Source organism: Neoarius graeffei, chromosome 4, assembly GCF_027579695.1.
Source record: "Neoarius graeffei isolate fNeoGra1 chromosome 4, fNeoGra1.pri, whole genome shotgun sequence".
In the NCBI taxonomy this organism is placed as follows: domain Eukaryota; kingdom Metazoa; phylum Chordata; class Actinopteri; order Siluriformes; family Ariidae; genus Neoarius; species Neoarius graeffei.
Genome location: NC_083572.1, coordinates 111,873,464 through 111,900,232, shown reverse-complemented (window position 1 = coordinate 111,900,232; position 26,769 = coordinate 111,873,464). Strand labels below are relative to the sequence as shown.

General features: G+C 42.2%; 1 protein-coding gene across 2 annotated transcripts in view; it reads right to left on the bottom strand.

The window, feature by feature from the left end:
• The window catches only part of bin2b (bridging integrator 2b), a 41,179-nt gene extending 15,028 nt beyond the window's left edge, over positions 1–26,151 (bottom strand). Inside the window, exons 1-4 of one of the 2 annotated variants that reach the window (XM_060920188.1) lie at positions 26,062–26,151; positions 24,898–25,128; positions 21,823–21,903; positions 6,886–6,940 (exon numbers count right to left, since the gene is read on the bottom strand). In XM_060920188.1, coding sequence (XP_060776171.1) covers positions 6,886–6,940; positions 21,823–21,903; positions 24,898–25,002 — 241 coding nt within the window. In that variant the 5' untranslated portion in view covers positions 25,003–25,128; positions 26,062–26,151. Of the gene's footprint in view, positions 1–6,885; positions 6,941–21,822; positions 21,904–24,897; positions 25,154–26,061 lie in introns of those variants that run through there. The other variant, XM_060920189.1, reaches the window with a different exon arrangement.
• Positions 26,152–26,769: the final 618 nt, after the last annotated feature.

Below are 26,769 nucleotides of genomic sequence, written 5' to 3'. Positions count from 1 at the left end.
TGATATCGTGTTTTGAATTCCATTGTGCGTTTTTAAAGTTACTTAGTATATTTTCTGTAAAATGTGTGTTCATTTCCATGAAGGGTGCTAATAGTTCTGTATAACACCAATATAAAGCGCTTACGGGATTGTTAAGTATTATTTCAGAATAAATTCTTAACCTGCGGAAATATTACTGTATTTAACATCACTGTCACTTTTCTGTTCACAGGAAAAAAATTTTAGTATAAAATCATCAAGTGCACAACAGGTTCAGATTTGTATTAAAATATTTGCAAAAATGATCAGATTTAACACTGAATCTTTTTTTAATTCTTTAAACAGAACAAAAAAGCCACAATAAAAGTAAAAACTAATCTTTGTGGAGGATTTTAATTAAAAAAAAATTTTTTTTGGAAAATTCTCTTTAAAATATTTGAGGCCTATACATTAACTACATATTTTTACGAACATGTTAAGTGTTCCACTAGAGGGGAGAACACGCTGGATCAGGTTTATTCTATCAAGCACGCGTACAGAGCCATACCCCTCCCCCACCTCGGCCAGTCAGACCATCTTTCCCTCCTGCTCTCCCCAGTCTACACCCCCCTCAGACGCAGAGCCACACCCACCACAAGGACTATCACAACCCGGCCTGAGAACGCACTCTCCAAACTACAGGACTGCTTTAAACGGACAGACGGGGACTTATTTGAACACCAGGAGCTGGAGACATTCTCAGGAACGGTGCTGGACTATATCAAGTTCTGTATCGGAAATGTGACTGTGGATAAAAACATCCGGGTTTTCCCAAACCAGAAACCCTGGATGACCAGCCAGGTCCGCTCACTCCTCAGGGCTCGCGACGCTGCCTTCACGTCAGGTGACAGAGCTCTGTACAGAGCCGCTCGAGCTGATCTAAAAAGAGAAATTAAAAAAGCCAAGGCGGACCATAGGCTGCGTATAGAGAGTCCCACCTGTCCAGCAACAACACACGGGAGGTGTGGCGGGGTATACAAGACATCACGAACTTCAGAGACTGATGCGTCAACAGGAGACTGGAGTGCACCGCTGGCAGAGGAGCCAAATTGCTTCTTTGCTCGCTTTGAAACATCTCAGCAGCACTCATCTGCTCCAGCCCTGCCCCCACCACCACACAGTTCCCACACCACTCCTTTCACTGTACAGGAGCACCATGTCAGACGGGTGCTCCTGGCAGTGAACCCCAAGAAAGCTGCCGGCCCAGATGGAGTACCTGGTAAGGTGCTCAGAGCATGTGCCCACCAGCTCGCCCCTACCTTCACCAGGATCTTTAACCTCTCCCTGGCTCAGGCAGTCATCCTGCCCTGCCTAAAATCAGCTACAATAATCCCGGTGCTGAAGAAGTCTCCCGTCACCAGCCTGAATGATTACCGTCCTGTGGCCCTCACCCCGGTAATCATGAAGTGCTTCGAGAGACTAGTTCTTCAGCACATCAAGGACCACCTCCCCCCAGACTTCAACCCCTACCACTTCACATATCGTGCGAACAGATCCACAGAGGACGCCATCACCGTAACTCTACACTGTGTACTGAACCACCTGGAGCAGCAGCAGAGCTACGTCCACATACTCTGTGGATTACAGTTCTGCTTTCAACACAATGATCCCGGACATCCTTATCAGAAAACTGGACACTCTCTGCCTCCCCCCTCTCACATGTGCCTGGTTAAAGGACTCTCTTACAAACTGGCCCCAGACTGTGAGACTTGGCCCCCACTTCTCCTCCACCCGCACATTGAGCACCGGCTCTCCACAGGACTGTGTGCTGAGCCTCCTCCTGTACTGCATCTACACCCACGACTGTAGTTTGACCCACAACAACAACCTTATCGTTAAGTTTGCTGACGACACCACAGTGGTCGGACTCATCTCAAAGGGAGACGAGGCAGCCTACAGAGAGGAGGTCCTGAAGTTGGCAGCCTGATGTTCAGAGAATAACCTCACTCTGAACACCAAGAAAACCAAAGAGCTCATTGTTGACTTCAGGAAGCACAGCACTGACCTAGCCCCCCTCTACATCAACAACGAGTATGTGGAGAGGGTCCACACCTTCCGGTTTCTCGGCGTCCTCATCTCCGCCGACATCTCCTGGTCAGTAAACATTACAGCAGTCATTAAGAAGGCTCAGCAGCGGCTACACTTCCTGAGAGTCCTCAGGAAGTACAACCTAAACTCCAACCTGCTGCTGACCTTCTACCGCTCATCCATCGAGAGCCTGCTGACGTACTGTATTACAGTATGGTACGGCAGCTGCACTGCTGTAGACAGGGAGAGGCTCCAGAGGGTAGTTAAGGCAGCACAGAAGATCATTGGCTGCCCTCTCCCCTCCCTGATGGACATTTACACCTCCTGCTGCCTTAGCAGAGCTAAGAACATTATCAAGGACAGCTCCCACCCTGGCTTTGATCTGTTTGACCTGTTGCCCTCAGGGAGGCGCTACAGGTGCATCAGGACAAAGACAAATCGTTTCAAAAACAGCTTCTTTCCAAAAGCCATAACCGCCCTGAACTTGGATATGCTCTGACTTTATAGTCCATTTATTTTTACTATGTGACTTTGTGCAATAATTTATAACGTGCAGTACTTTATAAGGTGACTCTCTGTGCAATACTTTTATAATGTGCAATACCTCACTCCATAATGTGAAATGCAACACATACACCTCAGGACTGTGCACCTTACACATACTGTACACCTCAAGTCTGTGCACCTACCTTACCTTGCAATACTTCATAATGTGTAATATTTTATTTTATAATGTGACTCTCGTGCAATACTTGATAATGTGCAATGAGCAATACCTCACTCCATAATGTGGAACACAACACATACACCTCAGGACTGTGCACCTTACCCCCCTTACACACACTCTCTACACGCTGTTTGCGCTGTTATTGAGATGCTTTAATCTCATTGTACATGGGTATAGTGACAATAAAGGCATTCTATTCTATTCATATTTATTCTGTAATTATTTACTTTATTTTTACCATTTGATTATGAAATGCTTGGGGGAAAAAAAAAAAAAAAAAAAGTCTTTTAAGGGCCCGTTTACACGAGGACACTGTCGGGTAAAAACGACTAAATATTTTATCGGAAGTGCCTTTCGTCTACACGGGGACGGCGTTTCCGAGGCTGAAAAACGGAAAAAATTGAAAACGCCTTCCAGAGTGGATAAGTTAAAAACAGCCCCCGTTGCATATCCGTCTAAACTACCCAATACGCAAAACTCTGCTCGGATCTGCTCACGTCGGGTACGCGTTTACGTCATACGCATCATACTGTACATGCCAGCCCGGGAAGTAAGAAAGTAAAAAAGTAAGAGCATGTCTGATCACATCGATCCAACGGACCTTCAAGCTGCTCTGGCAGCTTTAATAAACGTCCAGGAGTCCTTCGAACATCTATACCGAATCTGCACATATACCGTTAATGAACAGAGGCGGGTATAGCATGCTCTTACTTTTTTACTTACTTTCTTACTTACCATAGCCAGAGTAGTCAAAGTTTTCGCGGCGCAGATGTGCAGATCAGACAAGACGGAAGACGTTGCGCATGCGTGCAGACATAGCGGAGGTCTTTCACAGCACCACCTAGCCGCCTGGCATGCACATCCAATTGAATTCCACACATTTATGCGTCACCGTATAGACGCAGATTTCCTCCTTGAAAACGGTCGTGTAGACGCGGAAAAGTGAGAACGAAAACGGACTTTTGCGTTTTTGTTTCAGACCGTCCCCGTGTAAAGTGGGCCTTAATCTCTTGATAAACTGTCTTGCCTTTAACCCAACCATCTATAAAATTCAGACGACATTTCTGAGTATTTATTTATAATTAATGCAACAAGTTTTAGATGACCACATTTGGTAAAAATAAATAAAAAAGGTCCTGACTTATTTAAAAGGTGTTAATGTTCAATGGGGAATTCTGGAATATCTGGTGACTCTTTAGCTGAATTTTATCTTCAGTTTGCAGCAGAGCATCTCTTCTGCATAAAAACTACACACACACACTTCCTGTCAAATCAAAAACCTCACCACAGACACGAACACTGCTGTACTTTACACACCTCCTCTTAGAGATCAGAAAAACGCTGACATTTATGGGTAACACCATTCCACAAACTATTATTAACTCACTCTCGCTTCCACCTCCACTCACTGAGAACAAAACAGAAAAAAACACACAGACAGAATTCACCGCTTACTAATTTCTTAGGGTCATTAAATGGAAAATTAATCAGGAAACAAAAAGTTGAAGGTAAACCGGTTTAAAACTCAAAACACATCAAGAAATCAAAAGTGAGGTTTATCCAGTGATTAAAATCAGACATGCCTCGACAGTGACAGTATCCAGGATTCTGTTGCACAAACACTGAAGCGATTTAATTTAAAAAAAAAATTAATAAATAGGAAAAAAAAAAGCCACACACACAAAACAGTTGTGACCGTTCCGTTTCTCCACTGAGCGACGATTAAAGCCAAGTTAGTCTCTGACAGAGAGCTCCTCTTTCAGAAAGGTACCGTCTCCATTTGCTCAGGTCATGGGACTCAAATGCGAAGGGGGGGGGGGGGGGGGGGTGTTCTATTTCAATTTCGTGAAGTATTGCTTCATCAAATAAAACCTTTTAAAAATGCACGCGTTTCCTTTATTCGTTTTCAGTTCACAATTTTAAATTGCACATTAAGCAGGTTAATGCGCAAACACGACTAGTGATGGGACCTTCATCATTCCCGCTTCATCCGATACTGAAAACCAATACCAGGGTGACGTGACTGGAGTGGAAGTTGTAGCACTAATGACCACGAGCTGGACACGTCATATTTAAATTATCAAAAGTGTAGTAAAAAGAGAGAGAAAGAGAAGGTCAGGAGCATGCGAGTAATTCAGTTCAGCGAGCACTGAGCACCGAGCCACATTTCCAGAGTCTCCCTTCTTTCTCTCGAATCGAGGTGTAACTAATTCACGCTCGTTTTTAAATCATGTTCATGAGCACTCGGAGCAGCATCAGCCAGCTTTACACTTTCTATTAAAAAGGAAGGAACATCTTAAAACACAAAACGATTTGTGAGCAGCACACGACAGCGATCTCGTCCTTTCACAACTCACTTCTCTAAAGTAGAAACCGGAGGAGTGAGAGTGTACATGAAGCTTGTGTTCGTATGAGTCAGTCGTCTGATCCATTTCAGATGTAAACAGTGGTAAATTTTACACGCACGTTGTCTTTCAGCATTTTTAATCGCGTTGTAACGACGGTTTTACTCATACGGTTTGTAAAGTGTTCAAGTTGACACTTTGTTGTAGGTCAGTCAAAAATATTCAGCCTGTGTTTTCTATTGAGGTTTTACTTTGAAAATTCTTAAGATTAATGATGTTAGCGATATAAGTTAGCTAGCATTAGCCAACTAGAACTTCAGGTTTCATGTTAATGAACACATTCTCCATTTACTGCGACAGAAAGCGAGGACACTGCATCAGCGCAACTTTCACCAGGAAAACCACGTTGAGACGAGAGACTACTAATGCAAAATGTGGAGAAGTGGGCGGGGCCAACAGGGGTCAGTTCATATCAGAGTTTAAAACATCTCCATGACAGTCAGTCATTCCAACAGATCGCAGAATAGCGAAGTGATCAGATGTTAAAATGCGGAAATCTTACGCAAAAGTGGGGCGGGGTTTTCCAATCCTGTGATTAAAACATTTAACAGAACATTAGTACTTAAGGCATGGATTATACTTGTTTTACTTTAGCTATTACAGGTTCTATGTAATTACACAGAGTAGACACGCATGCTAGTGAGCTCAGTTGCATTCCTGCGTAACTGATACAAATAGCCATGTTTAATAGCTAGCTACCTAGCTAATATTATACTGTGTAATTAACAGTGGCCAAATTGTTGCGCAAACTAACATACTAATAAATGTTTAAGAAAGGGGGGGGGGATGACTTTTTTGGATGAAGTGCATATTAAAAAAAAAGGTAGGAAGGTGTTTGTCTCACAGTTTAAACAATTAACAGCACAACATTCGCACTTGTACTTGCACACGTATGCAAGATGGCTGCCGCACATATCCCATAGTTGTTTGGAACGTCGCTTGTGCACAACCTCAGCTGTTTTCCGGTTACACAACTGGTTTTCCGGTTACAGTTAGCGTTTGGAGTTTTAAAAACCTCGTGTTACCTTCAAATGTACCGAAAGCTCTGCTTTATGTTCCAGCCTACGGTCCCACGACCGCTCGCGATGGGTTTTCGAGTACTTTGTGCTGAAGAATGGTTGCATTGCTACCAACTGAGATTTGTCAGCAAACGAAGCCTTGCAGATGGGTTTGGGAACACTTCCCAAAGCTCTGGGAAGCCTCGCCACCAAAACGCCTCATTTTCATTGCAAAGCATCGTGAGCTGTAGAGGAACCGGAACCTTACAGGTTTTGATTTGAGACATGGTTCATGACAGCAAATCACGACAACAGCAGAAAGTTTTAAAGAGAGACAGAGCGCTCATCCAAGTTTTATCAATCGCCAAAATGTTTTACAGTTACAGATCTAGAAACCAGACGGACAGCGACGCTCTGACTCTGACGCGTGTCGTCTAGCAAAGTACCGCTATTAAAATCATACAGACGTACAGAAGATGTGCAGGTGAGTCTGAACAACGCCACTCATCTATAATCATAAATCAGGCTTCAGGTCTCCATTCTGAGAGAGTTTGTAGTTTCTGTAGTTCTTTTATTAGAAGTTCGTACACAGTGGCGAGCTTGGCACCAAAAACACTGGAGTTTCCCTTGAAACTATTCATTTATATAAAATACAACACTGATTTATGAGCAGCTATAAAGGTAATGTTTCTCAGTAAAAGTGCCGTACCTTTGACTGCGTGGTAGTATGCCTTCACATCCTTGTACAACCTGGACCCATCCGTCTGCAGGAAAGAGAAAAATTCAACATCAACTTATTCACTTCATATGTACTATTAAAGCTGGATATTTATAGAAACGTTAAGAAATGAAGAATAAAATTCTGCAGAAAATGCAGGTGATATCATTTAAAAAAAAAAGGGGGGGGGGTGCTTTTCCACTGTAACCAGGTACCAGAGCTGAATTTAGTTCCCCTGCTTCCCTTTTATGGCACTGCATGAGTGGAACCAGAGAAACAGCGGCTTTTCTACACGATCATAAGTGTTTTGTCAGTGAGTTTATGCCAGCAGCTGGTCAAATAATCCAAAACCTTGCAAGTTAGCAAACATTATAGCTATTATACATGATGTTTGTGCAATTGCATACAGTAGAGAAGTTTGCTAGTTTGCATTGTTTGATGCCAGAAGCTAACATTAAGGTTCTTTATCATGCTAATGACAGTATTACAAAATACTTCATACAAGCTAGCCAACATCAGGCTAACTATTATACTGGAAGTATAACATCTGCTAGCAAGCTAGCTAATATTAGGTAGCCTGATTGTACAAGGGCAATTACTAAAATGACCATAAATCCACTTTCAAGCTATAATCGAGGACTTCCAGATTAACTGGGGAACAAATATGAGGCGACACAGAACAAATTCCATCACCACCACCACAGTAAAGATAAGACACACACACCACATGAGGGAGAAATGCGTTGGTCTTCATAAGTCAGGGAATGGGGATTTAAAAATAATAATAATAATTACACACACAAAGTTTGTGAACCCTTTAGAGTTTTCTATATTTCTGTATAAATATGACATAAAATCATCAGATTTTCACACAAGTCCTAAAAGTAGATAAAGAGAACCCAGTTAAACAAATGAGACAAAAATATTATACTTGGTCATTTATTTATTGAGGAAAATGATCCAATATTATATATCTGTGAGTGGCAAAAGTATGTGACCCTTTGCTTTCAGTATCTGGTGTGACCCCCTTGTGCAGCAATAACTGCAACTAAACGTTTGCGGTAACTGTTGATCAGTCCTGCACACCGGCTTGGAGGAATTTTAGCCCGTTCCTCCGTACAGAACAGCTTCAACTCTGGGATGTTGGTGGGTTTCCTCACATGAACTGCTCGCTTCAGGTCCTTCCACAACATTTCCATTGGATTAAGGTCAGGACTTTGACTTGGCCATTCCAAAACATTAACTTTATTCTTCTTTAATCATTCCTTGGTAGAATGACTTGTGTGCTTAGGGTCGTTGTCTTGCTGCATGACCCACCTTCTCTTGAGATTCAGTTCATGAACAGATGTCCTGACATTTTCCTTTAGAATTTGCTGGTATAATTCAGAATTCATTGCTCCATCAATGATGGCAAGCCATCCTGGCCCAGATGCAGCAAAACAGGCCCAAACCATGATACTACCACCACCACCATGTTTCACAGATGGGATAAGGGTCTTATGCTGGAATGCAGTGTTTTCCTTTCTCCAAACATAACGCTTCCAGGGGTGATGGCGTTCCGGCGCCGCGCCGGATTTCCGGCGTACCGTGGCTGGGGAAAAAAAAAATCTAGTTCGCCCATTGTCCTGTGTCATTCTGAGATGTGCAGATAGACAGTAAAGGGAATTTGCATGATATGGAACTAGTGGGAAAAAAGTGCCGTCACGGCACGAATTAGACCCTCGGAGGGTCTAATTCGTGCCGTGACGGCACTTTTTTCCCACTAGTTCCATATCATGCGAATTCCCTTTACTGTCTATCTGCACATCTCAGAATGACACAGGACAATGGGCGAACTAGATTTTTTTTTTCCCCAGCCACGGTACGCCGGAAATCCGGCGCGGCGCCGGAACGCCATCACCCCTGCGCTTCTCATTTAAACCAAAAAGTTCTATTTTGGTCTCATCCGTCCACAAAACATTTTTCCAATAGCCTGGCTTGTTCACGTTATCTTTGGCAAACTGCAGATGAGCAGCAATGTTCTTTTTGGAGAGCAGTGGCTTTCTCCTTGCAACCCTGCCATGCACACCATTGTTGTTCAGTGTTCTCCTGATGGTGGACTCATGAACATTTAACATTAGCCAGTGTGAGAGAGGCCTTCAGTTGCTTAGAAGTTACCCTGGGGTCCTTTGTGACCTCACTGACTATTACACACCTTGCTCTTGGAGTGATCTTTGTTGGTCGACCACTCCTGGGGAGGGTAACAATGGTCTTGAATTTCCTCCATTTGTACACAGTCTGTCTGACTGTGGATTGGTGGAGTCCAAACTCTTTAGAGATGGTTTTGTAACCTTTTCCAGCCTCATGAGCTTCAACAACGCTTTTTCTGAGGTCCTCAGAAATCTCCTTTGTTCGTGCCATGATGCACTTCCACAAACACGTGTTGTGAAGATCAGACTTTGATAGATCCCTGTTCTTTAAATAAAACAGGGTGCCCACTCACACCTGATTGTCATCCCATTGATTGAAAACACCCGACTCTAATTTCACCTTCAAATTAACTGCTAATCCTAGAGGGTCACATACTTTTGCCACTCACAGATATGTAATATTGGATCATTTTCCTCAATAAATAAATGACCAAGTATAATATTTTTGTCTCATTTGTTTAACTGGGTTCTCTTTATCTACTTTTAGGACTTGTGAAAATCTGATGTTTTAGGTCATATTTATGCAGAAATATAGAAAATTCAGAATCACTTTTATTGCCAGGTATGTGAACACATGAACTTGACTCCGGTTTCACTTAGCTCTCTTAGTACAAACAGATATATTAAAAAAAAAAAAAAAAAAAGTGTAGACAAAAAACAAAGCTATGTACATGTAGAATCTTTTGGTGCAAAATGGTGCATAGTGCAAGGATGACTTGGTAAATATAAATATACAGTGTGCACAGAATGACAGTATGAGTGTGCAGATATTTTACAGTTGATGTTACTGATATTTGAGTCCGGTTTTAGCTGTTCATCACAGAGACAGCCTGAGGGAAAAAAAAACTGTTCTTGTGTCCGGTTGTTTTTGTGTACAGTGATCTGTAGCGTCTCCCAGAGGGGACAAGTTTAAACAATTTGTGACCAGGGTGTGATGGGTCTGCAGAGATGTTACCTGCCCGTTTCATGACTCTAGACAGGTACAGGTCTTGGATGGAGGGCAGGCTGACACCAATAATTTTCCCTGCAGACCTTATTGTCCGTTGCAGTCTGTTCTTGTCCTGCTTGGTGACTGATCCAAACCAAACAGTGATGGAAGAGCAGAGAACAGACTGAATGATGGCAGAGTAGAATTGTGTCAGCAGCTCCTTAGGCAGGTTGAGCTTCCTGAGCTGGCGCACAAAGTACAACCTCTGCTGAGCCTTTTTGATGGTGACCGTGTTGGTCTCCCACTTCAGGTCCCAGGAGATTGTGGAGCCCAGAAACCTGAAGGTTTCATTCTAAAGGGTTCACAAACTTTCAAGCACCACTGTATATTTAAAAAATAAATAAAATAAAATGTGGACACCAGCTGGAACGGTTGCAAACTCACCTGGAAGAGGAGCAGAGTTTATTTTGCCCCCACATACAGTGAGGGTAAAGGGGCCATTTTATTTATAAAAATAAAATAAACACCCCCCACAGAGCCATTTGTGAATTACAAGAAAGAAAAATCTTGGTATTTTGAAGTCTCCAAAACCCCCATCAGACTCCACCTCCATGCCAACAGATTATATGGAAAGTTTTTTTTTTTTTTGGGGGGGGGGGGGGGGGGGGGAATCCTTTGTCAGGTAACCACAAACATAAAACACCTGAAGTTTGTGAAAAACACTACAACCGTGTTCTCTGGTCTGATGGAACAAAAATGGAGCTCCCCCCCCCCCCAGGGAACACTCGCGGTGGGTTTGGAGTAAAAAGAAGGATGACTATAATGAAAAGAACCTGATCCCAACTGTAAAATATGGTGGAGGTTCTGTGATGTTTTGGGGCTGTTTTTCCTCCAAAGGCCCCGAAACCTTGTTAGGGTCCATGGCATCATGGACTCCATGAAACACCAGGAGATTTTAAAATCAGAATTTGGCTCCTCTGACAGGAAACTCAAACCGGGTCATCATTGGATCTTCCAGCAGGACAATGATCCAAAGTCCAAATCAACACAGAAATGGTTCATTGAGAATCACAGAATTGAGCTTCTGCCCTGAACATCTCGGTCCCCTGAGGTGAACTCCAGTGAAAACCTGTAGGCTGAGCTGAAGAGGAGAGAGCGCGCACAAGAGAGGGTCGAGGACCCCGGATCATCTGGAGAGATTGTGTAAAGAGGAATGGGCTCAATGCCCTGCTCTGGATCTCCAATGGAGAGACTCAGTGCTGTTTTGGGTTGTACAAAAGTATTAAATGTAGAGGTGCCAATAACAGTGGCACATGTAGTTTTTGTTGAAAATTATTTCTTGATGAGGGATTTGTTTTCCTCTGAATAAATTTTTCAATTCAAGGTTGGATTCTCCTCGTTCTCCCCCCAGTGTGAGATGAAGTGACTTCAAAATGTGGAGGGAGACAGATTTTTTTTTTTAAGTCTCTACAGGGGGTGCCAGTAGTTATGGAAATGGCAGGCCCTGTGTGTAAAAATGTTGAGTCAGACGTTTTTGGCTAGCCCACTCGTTTTCCACTCAGGCCACACCTTTCAGTTCCCTTTCATTAAGATATTGCACAAATTACTGGACTTTCCAGTGCAACGTCATTTTTCCAAAAAAAAAAACCCTGCAGGTGGTGACAATGTCGCATTCTCACGGCCCTTACACCAGAACACGGCCCTTACACCAGAACACCAGTCAGAAGGGGAACATTCCCAGTGCTGAGAAGGGCAAGTATGAGCACTGTTAAACAATCGCATTTGATTAGAAGGAGAGAGAACATTACTTTAGAGAACGTCAAAATGTATCTACAGTTGGCCTACAGCTGCGCGCACACACCCAGATGTGCAGGGACGTTGTCTCTGATGAGTCATTCAGTGAAGATCTATCATACAGATGTTCAGAGTTTTTGCCTTGAGGCGATACCATGGCGAAAACTTTTTTTAAAACATACACTAGCGTTCAAAAGTTTGGGGTCACCCAGACAATTTTGTGTTTTCCATGAAAAGTCACACTTTTATTTCCCACCATAAGTTGTAAAATGAATAGAAAATAGTCGAGACATTTTTCTGGCCATTTTGAGCATTTAATCGACCCCACAAATGTGATGCTCCAGAAACTCAATCTGCTCAAAGGAAGGTCAGTTTTATAGCTTCTCTAAAGAGCTCAACTGTTTTCAGCTGTGCTAACATGATTGTACAAGGGTTTTCTAATCATCCATTAGCCTTCTGAGGCAATGAGCAAACACATTGTACCATTAGAACACTGGAGTGAGAGTTGCTGGAAATGGGCCTCTATAGAGGATGTGCAGTCACGTGACCCGCACGTGTGTACTCCGCCCACTCCACCACATTGGACGGCTTCAGGATAGTTCACCTTGCGCGAGCGTAATGGATCCAGGCAGTAATCCCCAAGAAAATTCGGAAAATACCCCATCTACATCGCGCGATAACTTGTCCAAGTTTGTTCAGCATCTTGAAGGTGACGTGAGGCAGCGTTACGTGGAAAAGTGTTCCAGGTTGGGAATTGCAGATCCGTACAACTTGCTGCAATCCTTGTTCAGGGAAATTCGGAGCTGCGGTGCCGGCGATTTGCCCGATCTGGCCTACCACGACATTTACAATTTTCTCATTAATCGTGAATCGTGTTACACTGGCAAAGCCCTCAAAGCTTACAAGAGCCTGGAAGCTTATAAATATTTTGTTGCGGGATGGATCTCAACTATACCTCTGGAAGGTCCCGAAGAAGAATGTCTACTTGATAACCTCACGGGTAAGTGGCATTAAGACGTTTATCATAAAGAGACTATGCAGGACGTTTTATCTTAAGAATGTTTGAAATCTAAACTCTGTTCCAGATAATGACAGGGTTGTAAATATGTATGTTTTTGTCTGAAAAACAGCCACGCACGCCTGCATGGAAGCTGCACAAATGTGTGCAGCTTTCTAACCAACTGCCTTCTCATACTAATACTTCCTATGTTTCATGGACTGTAACAGCATTTGCTCATTTAGTAATTTTAATACAGAATTTACTTTGATGAAATTATTCAGACACTCCAACGCCCCCCCCAAAAAAAAACGGATCTGCGCGATTCAGCCGTGAAAAAGGCGCATCTGCTGTTTTGCATCCCTGTTTAAAAACTTATAGGTTAACCGACTTTAACCGGCTAATGAGGCTCGGTGGCCGGTCAAGATTTTTTTTTTTTAGTTTTCGCCATCCCTACTATGGATTGGCCTTTCAAAGGCATATATGAGCCAAAAAGATAAAACATTGTCATAGACTATGCCAGGGTAGTAGGGCTCGGCCTAGCCATTTTAAACGTTAGAGACTGTCTAGTTTCTAAGTATGCAGCTATCATTCAATCCGAAAATCAACTTAACGGATGTACTAGGAGTATTGAATTAGAAGATTACACCTATCGGATATGAAGTGTTAACTACAAATTCGGCTGGTAGAACTGGGGTTCCAGTTTTCTCTTCACACAGCGGACACCCATTTTGCGCGTCTCTCCTCGTCTGTGGGGAATCTATAAAATGACAGGCCCTCCTTTTGGCCCTACCAAATGCTGAACAAGATATAACCAACCAACCAACCTCGAAAGATCTACTCCCACACACTTGATAATTAAAACGGGCTCGTCTAAGTTCTATGCACGACTTTGCCATCCAAAATGGCGGATAAACAAATATCATGTGGCCTCGTGACGTCATGTGCACACACTATACACCTATGGAGATATTGCACCAAAAACCAGACGACATTTGCAGCTAGAATAGTCATTTACCACATTAGCAATGTATAGAGTGGATTTCTGATTAGTTTAACATGATCTTCATTGAAAAGAACAGTGCTTTTCTTTCAAAAATAAGGACATTTCAAAGTGACCCCAAACTTTTGAACGGTAGTGTGTGTAACTGTTTATTATTAAGTATTTGTAATTGGCTAAAAAAAAAAAAGTGAATGAATGAGCTGCTTTTAAAAAATTTTAAAATAAATTTAAAAAAAAAAAAAAAACACAACACACCCACCCCTTTTGGTGGTGGCACCTTTTGAAAGACATCCCAGTATTTTGCGAGTAAAAAAAAGTTCATGACTTAATATTAAAATCATACAGATGGGGGCGTCGTGGCTCAGTCGACTAAGGGTGTATTCAGACCAGGATAGTTCACTTGCTTTGGTCCGAACCAAATGTTTCTTTTATTTTTTCATTTTGGTGCGGTTCGCTTTCGAGCAATTCCAGCGTTATGGACGTGACACTTGAACTTAAAATGGCAACAAATGACCCAGTGCATGTTTTATTGTCTCCCAGTATTTAAACAGGTGTTGCATATTTTAAGGCTGTACCATACTGGAGAAGTGATAGAACAAAAACAATTCCCATAGTACATCTAGGGCATGCCAGAAAATGCCAATAAAAGATGCGTTATGGATGTGACAGAAAAAGTATCACTTTTCTTGGGTGACTGTACATTTTTATCAAACTCTGTGAAATTGTAAACCTAATGTCGAAATGGAGATATCCGTTTGATAGAGGGGTCCAAGGTGAATATTAAAAAATCTTTGTTTAAAATATTTTGTATTTCATGCAGAGTTTCGGAAGGAAAAGTCAGCGTTATGGATGTGACGAAATTCCGTTATGGATGTGACGCGTCTGAAATAGACATGGCATATGTTTAGAAAATCAGCAATTTAACCACCATAACCCTTTGAAAAACTCTCTAAATATCAGCTAAAACTATCAAAGTTCTTAAATAATATTTAGGATGGCTATTGTTTTGCTGTTTTGTGGATTTTAGCATACATTTCTGTGGCTTGTGGCAATAATATAGAATTGTACATGATCAAAGTTGATTTTAGCTTGGGTTTTACATTATAAGAAAGAAAGACTGACAGTGACATATTAGGTTGGTTACAAATTGGTTCAACTTATTCACATCTGTAAAATACAGGCCTAGGTGAGATCTCTGGGAGTGGTTTTGATGTATTACATGTTGGTTTATTTTTGCATGGTGAGGTTGACATTTACATGGAATTGCCCTTTCACACTGTACATTTTAGTAAGCGGACCAAAATCTGTCAACAAAGCCACGCGCCCTGAGGTCATTCAGCTATTGGTCAGAGACGACACACGCACAAAGCGTTAAGTTCAAAAGTAGTCATGGAGGCTTTCCGTGCTGTTATTCTTTTTAATGTCAAAGCTATATGTTTTTTCCAGTTTTTACTGTTTTCACAATTGTGCGATTACTATGCTGTTGTACAAGTAATTTATCAACGACGACGACAAAGGGCAAGGCAGCTACGGAGGATAGCGCTGATGAGCGCACATCATGTGACAGTTCTGGCTCTTCACGCAATAGATGAATTTCTTTTTTGCGTTGCTAGTACCGCCACTTTTTGAAAGAATGTCCCTGATTTTAATGTAGGTCTGACGGAGTTTCTTCACTTTTAGCTGACATTGTTCTGGGGAGCGCGTGAACCCCTTCTCCTTCATTTTCTCACTGAATACAGCAAACACGTCGGCATTGTTGTGTGTTCTCTCCAAAAGCTCAGATATGTGGACATCTGCCCATATATCCACAAGGGTACGCGTTTCTTCCTCGGCCCACGTTTGCCCCCTACTCATTTTTTGTACTCTGTAGTCTAGCCTACCACTGGTCTGAACGACTGAACGACTGTTGTAAGGTTCCCTTGACAACCGAAACAGTGTTTGCACTTTGCGGTGGAGTGTCAACACTTTGTTTCTCATAATGCTCGACAAACGACGGAAGCTCCCGAGGTACAAAAAAGCAAAACTGTCAGATTAGGTCCGGTCTGCTTTCACACCTCCAAAAGATCCGCACCAGGGTTCCTTTGGTCCGGACCGAGTCCGACCTTGCAGCTCGGTCTCGGTCCGCTTGTTTGGTCCGGATCAGAGTTCGGTGGTTTGTATTCAGACCAACCCAAAAGGTCCAGACCAAGGGAAATTTGGTTTGTTTGGTCCGGACCAAGCAACGTAGGTGTGAGTACGCCATACCATAAATCCGGGGACCCGGGTTCGATTCCGACCCGAGGTCATTTCCCGATCCCTCCCAGTCTCTCTCTCTCTCCAGCTCATTTCCTGTCTCTACACTGTCCTATCCAATAAAGGTGAAAAAAGCCCAAAAAATATATCTCTTTAAAAAAATAATCATTATACAGATGTTCAGAGTGAGCAAGAGATTTTTTTTTTTAAATGCATGTCAGCACCTGAGGCTACATCATAGCAAAAACAATTTTAGCTGAATACAAATACTTGATAAAATAGTTAAAACACAATTACATAAAATATTAAAAACACCCACACATGACCGAAAAACACTTCTGGTGGTGGCACCCTCTTAAAATCATCTCCCCCGGTATCTTACGAGTTTAAAAAAAAAAGTTCTCATGGTGTTCAGCCCAGAACAGCACAGTAAAACACACGTCTTGCAAAAGTGACACATGTGGCTCGTCACCTTTTAATAAACTGTGGCTGAGCAGTGTACGTTAATCCAATTACAGATGTTCAGAAGACAAACCTAGAGCTCAGCTTTCTGGCTGGCGAATGTTTAAGTTATAGAAGTATACATTTTGGATTTTTTATTTTATATATCTCCATCCCCAATTAATAGGCTACTTGTGGCACATTAATAAAAGTGGTTGATTGACCCTTTTGGAAATTAAGGAACAAAAAGTACCACGTAATGAGCGAGCTGGTTTACAAAACCGAAACAGGTAGCCAAGTAAACATTACAATTTCAAATCCTTCCATCTGTAGAACAGATATAGTTCATCTTCTACACAACAAGAATAAACCCCACTGTTTTGAAGAGACTTGGACAAGAAAAGGTTTTCAAAAGAATCTCCATCGAATTTCTGGAGAATATTAAATGCAGAACTTCACTGAAAGTCACTTCCCGTCCCAGAACGTTTTACTCTTCTGTCCAGCACAGCTCAGTCATTTTAAATAAATAAATCTGTAATTCTTAACAGACACAGCCGTTTCATTGCATCATGACTCTCGCACACACTTGCACAGACTGCATGCTGATTCTGATAGTGAAAGTAATCAGACATGTTTATACAGAAGAACCTGTAGTGTACTGTTAAATCATGCCAGCTGATAATGTTGCCTGGTGGTTAGATGTTTGAGATGCGTTGCCTTGCAGTTACAGTCAGGTTCCCTGTGGTGGGACACGGACATCTTTCGTACAGATGTATATTGTATGGTCAAAGTATGCATGAGGGGCTCCGCTATTGCCATTTCCGCCCAATTGAAATGGTGGTGGTAGTGTATAAAATAAAATGAGGGAACAGTCAAGCTTGCCGAGACCAGGACTATCCAGGAGATAAAGACCCAAGTTTTAAATGAGGTTGAGGCCAAATGAAAACTAGACTGAGACCAAAGAATCCTTTTCAAGGTCAAACCTTTACTTCAACTAACTGGCTTCATTCATGCACTGCACCAATAATCAGGCCATTTTTCAGAATCAGGAGTTACTTATTTCAAAGTTTCTAAGATAGCACAACCATTGTTTGCAAGCTCTCACTTGAGACCAAGGAAACATTTCCCCAAGAACACCACCCAAGACCAAATCAAATCAGAAAACATCTTACTCAACTTCTGCAGCTCTAGGAACCGGTTTTGTGAGCACAAGTTCTGGCTTGCTCACTGGTTCAGGCCCTGGCCTACTCACTTCTACTCAGGCTGTCATGAATTTAAGCCCCTACACCAGGGGTGTCAAACCTGATCCATAAAGGGCCGTGTGGCTGCAGGTTTTCATTCCAGCCATGCAGCAGCACCCTGATTTGGCTTATTCAATCAACTGACACACCCACCCTTTAATCAAGGGTGGGTGTGGCTGCAAGTATTTGACTGTGTGAAGACAGTTCAGTTGATTGAATGAGCCAAGTCAGGTGTACTGCTGCATGGCTGGAATGAAAACCTGCAGCCACACGGCCCTTTATGGATCAGTTTGGACACCCCTGCCCTACACCACCAAGCTACCAGTCAGAGCCTTGAGCAGAACCCTTCATTCTCCCTGCTCCAAGGGACATTAAACCATGACCAACCTGATGCTCCAACCCCAACTTCTTGTCAAGCTGAGACATATAAAGACTGTACATATCACAGTAAAAGCTTTCTTCACAAGGAGGGTCAGATTTTTCCACCACAATTGGGACAAAGTTAAGACTTTCATAGAAACAAACACTAAGTGAGACACGAGACTAACGCAGTGGGTAAAGTTCACCACCTGAAGGAACCTCCTCGCCCTGATCTGAGGAACACCGGGCCAGGGGAGAGGGCCAGAACCTCCTTATCAAATTAAAGCCATGATGAAGAAACAAACCCAATAAAGGCTTCAACAAAGAGAACTGTAAGTGCAAGGGGACAGGGCGTGGCTGTTCAGCCTGTAATGGCATGTTTTGATGTTATTTTGCTTTGTGCAACCAGTTCTCACACATCACCCCTCCCCATTCTCCCACTGTGGTTAACCTCCAGGTAGCGTACGAGTTTCCAATACAAAACTGCTGACGTCGCGATCTCTCATCATATCCTTCAGCTGTATGTGTCATCAATACACTCACCGGCCACTTTATCAGGAACACCCAGACATGCACGTGCTGTTCTGTTTTACACAGAACGCTACACTGCAAAAAATAAAAATCTTAGGAAGTTTGTCTATTTTCAAGTCAAAACATCTCGCCACCCTTATTATAAGACATAATTGCCCAACAAGCAAAACCTCATTTAGCTAGAAAGGCTAGTTTTTAGACAGTCCATCTTGAAAATCTTGTATAGACAAAACGTCTTGAAAAAGTCTTATTTGGAGCACCTTTGAAAATAAAACAAGTTTTTTTTTTTTTAAACAAGTAAGTACATTTTGGACATTTGTCAAATGCGGTTCATCTTGTTTCAAGAAAAAAAAAAAAGTATGCTTGTTTTGGGAATAAATGAACTTTACTGAAATCTTTGAATCTTTCATTACAATTCAACTCCACCTTACAGATCCTCAGTTTACTGCGACTGTTTTCTCAGTCATTCAGAGTGAGCTCCTTCTAGATGCTCTACAGACTCGAGACCAGACAAGTGCCTTCAAAAAGCCTATGAGTGAGTGGAGGTGTTTTAGTGAGGGCTTTTTGGAATGCTGGGAGTTAAGTTCAGTGTGGTTTTTTTTTTTTGTGCCCGATCTTGTAAACCCCTCGTACACATGAATAGTCAGTGCCCCCAAAATGCACTGTTGCTTTGGCGTTGTGTAAGCACCAAGTCAAAATGCGTAGACTTTTTTTTTTATTATTATTATTTTGGTGCCTGAGGTCCTGGGGAAGTGGAATCTTAAGAGATGTTTTAATGTTTGAATGTTGAAATGGGAAAAAAAATAAACTTGTTGCAATGCTACACGTGTCGTCAACTTGATTCAAGATAGTCTCTGGTCTCATATCTAGAGTATTTTACTAATTACAGGTCACAAAAGGAGAATCTTTTAAGCTAGCAATGCTTAGTTGTAGAATTTAACAATACTAATTAGTATATTTATCTTAAATTCAGTTTTTACTGCTAAGACTTTGTCATGAATTTAAGTGAAATACCCTTAAAATGAAATAAATAAAAATGACTTGAATGGCTAAATGTAAGAAGTACGATCTTGTTATAAGAACTATTTTGAGTTAATCAGATCTCGCATAATAGGTTCCCCAATCTTATTTTGGAATTATTTCATCTAAAAACAGGTTAGATTTTTCATCTTACTTTAAGAAATCTTACCAAGTCAAATTTGACTAGTTCCATTGGCAGATTTTTCACCTGATTCAAGCAAATATGCTTTGTTTTAATCTTTTATTTCTTATTTTTGAAAGGCCATTTCTTTGCAGTGTAATCTGATGCCTCAAATCAAGAGCTTCAGTTAATGTTCAAACATCAGAATGGGAAAAATTGTGATCTCACAGTGAAGCATGACCACCTTTCACTGTGGTTTGAGCCAGATGGTGGTGCTGGTTCGAGTATTTCAGAAACTGCTGATCTCCTGGGGTTTTCACACACGACAGTCTCTAGAGTTTACACAGAATGGTGCAGAAAAAAAAAAAAACCACAACAATCGAGTGACTTCTGTGGGTGGAAACAAACGCCTTGTTGATAAGAGAGGGTCAGAGGGAAATGGACAGATTGGAAGGATATAGTAACTCAATCACTCTTTACAACCGTGGTGAGCAGAAAAGCATCTCAGCATGCAACAGCAGAACACCACACTGGGTTCCACTCCTGCAGCCAAGAACAGGGATCAACAAGTTTCTATTAAAGTGGTTGGTGAAGTGTAGAGCTTCATATTTAAAGTGTATGATTGGATATTATTCCTTGCAATGCAAAAACAATTACAGTTCAAGAGAAAGTGAGAGCGATGCAGAGATGGCGCTGTGCTCTGGGTGGAGTTTCCTGTCATACAACATGTTCGACACTGCGAATAGAAACATGACATTTACGGGATGAAACAGGAATTCACGACTTCACACAAAGCTCCAAGACCTAAATCCACCTCATAAACCAACAATCACCTGATACACCGGGACGTAATGATGGCACGATCAGCGATTATCACGTCAGATGATTGTGATTAGTGAATGATGATTTACATGATCAGTTAAATACGAGGTGTATCCTCAAGATCATCAGCGTAGGTCATTAAACATCCACACCATTAGAGTTTAATCTTTATTCTCAGCCAAATGTTTTCATCTGTGAAATACAAATTTGGAGCTGCGTTTTGTTGCATTTGTGAGCATCTAAATTTAAAGAAATAAATAAAGGGTAATTAGATATGGAAAGTTATACCTTGAAGAAATATCCCAGATATTATTGTCCATATTTATAATGAAAATAAACCTTTTTTTTTTTTAAATATAGTGTAATGAACATTTGCAATACCATGAAATTTCTACTAAGACGTTTCAAGCATTTTTCTATTTTAATTTTGATCATTAAGGCCTAAAGTGCAAAAAAAAAAAAAAACCCTTAATAAGAGGATTTCATTCTCAGTTTAAGTAAAACAGCACATTATTCTGTAAACACTGTCTTTGAGCTACAATCTCTATTACCAAGAAAATATTAGTGCTTCTCATACAATTCCAACACGTTAATGGAATTTCTGGAATATTCTAAAAATAAATGTGCTAAAAAGGGTTTGTGTTTGTTAATATATATTTAAAAAATAAAAAACAAAACACTATGAAACGTGATCCCTGACTGTAGAAAAGTTTAACGGCTCTGATCTTCTACATCGCGCATCATCCAGCGACCCGGGTGTGTAATAGTTTATATAATTTATTCCACTTCCAGCACCATAGTGTTGTTGAATTCTGGATTCTGATTGGTCAGAAGGTGTTGATTAAAATTTTCTACAGTTGTGCAGCAGCAAATCACAGGTTTATATTCATGCACTAATTGTAGTGCTGTTTCTATAGCAACAGCTCATTCAGTTGTACAGCCGGTGCATCAAATATCACCGATACGGTGAGGAAGTTCTCTGTGAGGAGATGTTTACTGAAGGAGTCTCCACTGCCAGTGCTTCGTAACAGTCAGAGGAAAAGCTCCAATATCTTCAGGACCAAGGAGGAGTTTACACTGATTTTCTTAAGACGGCATGACGTGTTTTGGCACGGCGTTGTTACTCAGTAAATCAGACGATAGACTGGATTTGTGTTACCTCTCATTCTTTGTGTGCATCTTGGACCTCATAGCATTCTCTCTCTCTCTCTCTCTCTCACACACACACACACACACACACACACCTCACCTGCTGTTTGTTCATATTTACTGCACACTGCTCGAACTGCTCGTCTTTCGTCTCCATGGCTTTCCCGAGTTTCTGAAGGACCTGAAACACAAACATCAAGGTCACACAGGGACAGGAGACACAAGGCCACGAAAACACAATGCTATGAAGTTACTGCTGTTGAGAGAGCGAGAGAGAGGGAAAAAAAGACCACTTTGCATCCCCATGGCTTCCAGCTGAAAATTAAAAAAAATAAAATCATATACAGTATTTTACAAATTATACACATCTGAGCAAGTCCTGCTACACAACAATCCAAAATATAATGCTAATTATATTTAGCATCACAAACCACCACTATATTAAATCGTTGTTTCTCTATGACAAGGTGTCCAAGAGGCTGGTGAACGGTTATGAAGGATATCATATTGATTTTTTTTTTTTGGACCAGTGTTGCCCTTTTTCTAGGGGGCACAAACTTTTGTACTCCACCATATACATCATACCCATAGGTGGAAAATACTTCAGTAACTGTCCTACTTGTATTTATGTTTTGCTTGAGTATAAGTGAATTTGAACACCTTTACATCCCAACTCCATCTAATTTCTAAAGGAACGTCCCGATGGAGTTTCGCTAATTTTTTGCCAACGTTCCCTGGAGCCCTCACTAACCGGGCCTTAGACGAGCATCAACTCCAGTGAGGTCGTGAGTCAGAGTCTAAATGTGATGCATCCTGTTATTTACAGGAAGTTTTACATCCGATTAATTCATTAGCAAACTATATAGCATTACTCACATACACTCACCGGCCGCTTTATTAGGAACACCCGTACATACATCCACCTGCTGTTCTGTTGGCTGCAGTTCTCTAATCAGCAGATCGCTTCATGCATCAAATCACGCAGATACAAATCAAGAGCTTCGATCAAATGTTCACAACGTTCAAACATCAGAATGGGAAACATGGCGATCTCACAGTGAAATGTGGCTTTCACTGTGGTTTGGGTGGTGTACTTTTTCCTCCCCTATTTTAGCTTTTTTTGGGGTTGTGAAGTCAACGCCATCTTGTCCATGTTCTAATCTTTATTAGTACACTTCCATGCACCAATTGAGAGAGTTTGAAGGACTGGCTGGGGTTTTTTCCATCATTTTTCCTCACGATATTTTTGTTGTATTTGGGTTGGGATTTTTTGGTGTTTTTTTGTTTTTTTTTAACTATGTGCTTCATATTGTACAGCTCATTCACGCCAACGAAGTAAGTGAACTTCACAGACTGAAGTGAACTGAGAGAGGAAGTTGGTGACGGCAGGAAGCAGCAAGCAAACACACACACACACACACAATTACTCACGTAGCTAAACTACACACCTTGCTAATACACTCATGACTGTGTAAACATTTCATTTTTTTAAAAGCACACAGTAAAGCTACGTCCTAAACCACCTCCACTGAAACTACATTTCTGTTCCCCAACAAAATCCAACACCAGTTCTGAATTTCCAACCAGTTCACACTTCAGTGTTTCAATGTTTCCTTCCTGCTGATGAAAACATTAAAAACTTCTCTCTAAACCTGAAGGTTTCACTGACTGATTAATCACCGCACTCAGAATGAAACTAGTCAGCGTGTCAGTAACTGAGTGACTCGGACCAGACAGCCGTGAACACTGACGCTTCAGTCCCCATTTGTTTTGTAGCATAAACACAGGCACAAATCATACATCCATTCCAGTCCCATCAGAGACCAGCACACCCCTGCAGGTCCATTCCAGTCCCATCAGAGACCAGCACACCCCTGCAGGTCCATTCCAGTCCCATCAGAGACCAGTACACCACCATCAGAGACCAGCACACCCCTGCAGGTCCATTCCAGGTCCATCAGAGGCCAGTACACCACCATCAGAGACCAGCACACCCCTGCAGGTCCATTCCAGTTCCATCAGAGACCAGTACACTTGTGTGTTGCTCTGGAGAAGAGTGTCTGCCAAATGCCATGTAATGTAAAGTACACCAGCATGAGAGACCAGTACACCCCTGCAGGTCCATTCCAGTTCCATCAGAGACCAGTACACCCCTGCAGGTCCATTACAGTCCCATCAGAGGCCAGTACACCACCATCAGAGACCAGCACACCCCTGCAGGTCCATTCCAGGTCCATCAGAGGCCAGTACACCACCATCAGAGACCAGCACACCCCTGCAGGTCCATTCCAGTTCCATCAGAGGCCAGCACACCCCTGCAGGTCCATTCCAGTTCCATCAGAGACCAGTACACTTGTGTGTTGCTCTGGAGAAGAGTGTCTGCCAAATGCTATGTAATGTAAAGTACACCAGCATGAGAGACCAGTACACCCCTGCAGGTCCATTCCAGTTCCATCAGAGACCAGTACACCCCTGCAGGTCCATTCCAGTTCCATCAGAGACCAGTACACCACCATCAGAGACCAGTACACCCCTGCAGGTCCATTCCAGTTCCATCAGAGACCAGTACACCACCATCAGAGACCAGTACACCCCTGCAGGTCCATTCCAGTTCCATCAGAGACCAGTACACTTGTGTGTTGCTCTAGAGAAGAGTGTCTGCTAAATGCCATGTAATGTGAAAGTACACCACCATGAGAGACCAGTACACTCCTGCATGTCCATTAAATCACCAGTAAGCCATTTAGAGCACTAATACACCCCTACAGGTGCATTAGATCAATATTTAGCTACCATCAGCAACCAATACACCCAACAGGTCCTTTGAGTCCCCATTAACCCACCATCAAAGACCCATTTACTCCTGGAAGCTCAATCACTGGTGAAACACCATCAGACCCCAATACACTGCTACAGATCCATTAGAAATCCTTTACACAGATCCAGGGTCAGTCACAGGTCCCGTATTAAACCATCAGGGCACTAAAGCTTTGATATGAAAGTGAAAAATACATTTATCATCATCACAAGCCTAAGTAGGAACTTGGAACGTGACCACAAGTTCGCAGATACACATGAAGACACCACCCTGAAATCTACACACTTTTCTCGGACGTGAGAGAGAGAGAGAGAGAGAGAGATCATGAAGTTTAGAAGCCCAGCTGTGGACCTTTACCTTCTCTTGTGCTCTGTTCATGGATTTCTGGAACTTCTTGGCCAGGAACCCAGCTCCAGCTCCCAGATTTCCACTGATGTTGGAGCTCATTTTACTCTCAGCCATCTTCACTCCTCTACTCAACTCTCACACACACGAACACCCACACACACTTTCACAGCCCTTCCTTCTTATATGCGCGTGGCAGTATGACTTCCTCTCCAGCAGTGTGCAGGGCGGAGTGCAGCAGGGCTGAGAGAGAGAGAGAGAGAGATCAGCCTGGGACAGAGAGAGGGGTGGCGGTGTGTGTTAGTGCACTTAATCATCTTCGTGCATGTCACAACCTGGTGTGAGAGAGTGTGACAGTGAGTGTGTGTGTGAGTGAGTGAGAGACTGAGTGTGTGAGAGAGACTGTGGGTGTGAGTGAGAGAATGAGTGAGAGAGTGTGTGTGAGAGTGTGTGTCAGAATGAGAGAGTGTGTGTCAGAATGGGAGAGAGAGAGAGAGAGTGTGTGAGTGAGACTGTGGGTGTGTTTGTGTGTGAGAGAGAGAGACAGAGTGAGTGTGTGTGTGTGTGAGAGAGAGAGAGACAGAGTGTGTGTGTGTGTGTGTGTGTGTGTGAGAGAGAGAGAGAGAGAGTGTGTGTTGCAGTTTTCAGACGAAAGGCAAAGCTGAAACTGACAGGATTTCAATCAGGGTTGCCAGGTATTCTAACAAGCCAGTCAGTTTGTAGTTACAGGAAAGAGGAAGGAAAGGGATTGATCAAAATAGGAGGAATGAAGACAAAAAAAGTAAGTAAATGGGTGAAAAGAAAAGAGAACAAAAAGAAACAATTGGAAGGGAAAGAAAAAGGAAAGAGTGAGAATAGAAAGAAGGAAAGTAAGAAACCAAGTGAGCAGCTGGAAGGAAAAGAGGAGTGAAGACAGAAAAGTAGGAAATTAAGCAAGTGGGTGGAAAGAATGAATAAAAACAGGAAAAAATTAAGGAAAATAAATAAAATGAAGTAAAATGTAAGGAAGCAATTGATAGAAAGAAAGGATGAAGGCAAAAGGAATGAATTAAGGAAACAATTGGGAAAAAAGAAGTGAGAGAACAGAAGGAAGGAAATTTAATGAACAGGTGAAAGAAGAGAAATTGATTTTAAAAGTATTAAATAAAGTAGAATGAAAAGACAAACAGACTGTACCTTTAATCTCTATCGTTAAAATAAATTAAAGCTCTGTACACTGACAGTGTTTATCTTTAACAGTCCTCTACCTGCACTGCTCCCAGTCAAAGAAAGGTACCACAGGTGTGTGACGGTGGCCCCGCCCCTCTGACAGTAGCCCCGCCCCTGTGACAGGAACACTACAGTGCTGTAGCCCTGTTTCCTGAGAAGTGACCTGATCCTCTCCTTCCTCTTCATTTCACTTCACTGGAACCTCAACCAGACAGCTGCTCGGAATCCGAGTGAAAATATCAGACCTGGCAACCCCAGCTCCATCAGTGCCTCATTAATGACTAATGAACCCCCAGGTTTCGGCTTTGTCCCAAAATTCGGACTGTAGAAGACTAATTAGTGCATCAGCTCTGACTGAGTGTCCTGTAGGGGGCGCTGTTCGCTCACTTTATTACAGTTTGGAAAGAAAGACTTCATCTGAACAGGAGCTGATTTTTTTTTTTACACTAAATGCTGGAGTTTGAGCTGTCAGTGCTGATTTATCCTTCATCAGAAATAACAGCTCTGGGGGCTTGGGTGTGTGTGAATTTAGATTTAGTCAATAATTATAGAAATCATCCACCAGATTTCAGCTCAAAAGGTCAAGAGACAGGTATTTGAACATAACCCCTCCCCCTGTAAATGGCCACGCCCAGATCTATACACCTGATCTCAATTGAGACACAAATCTGTGAT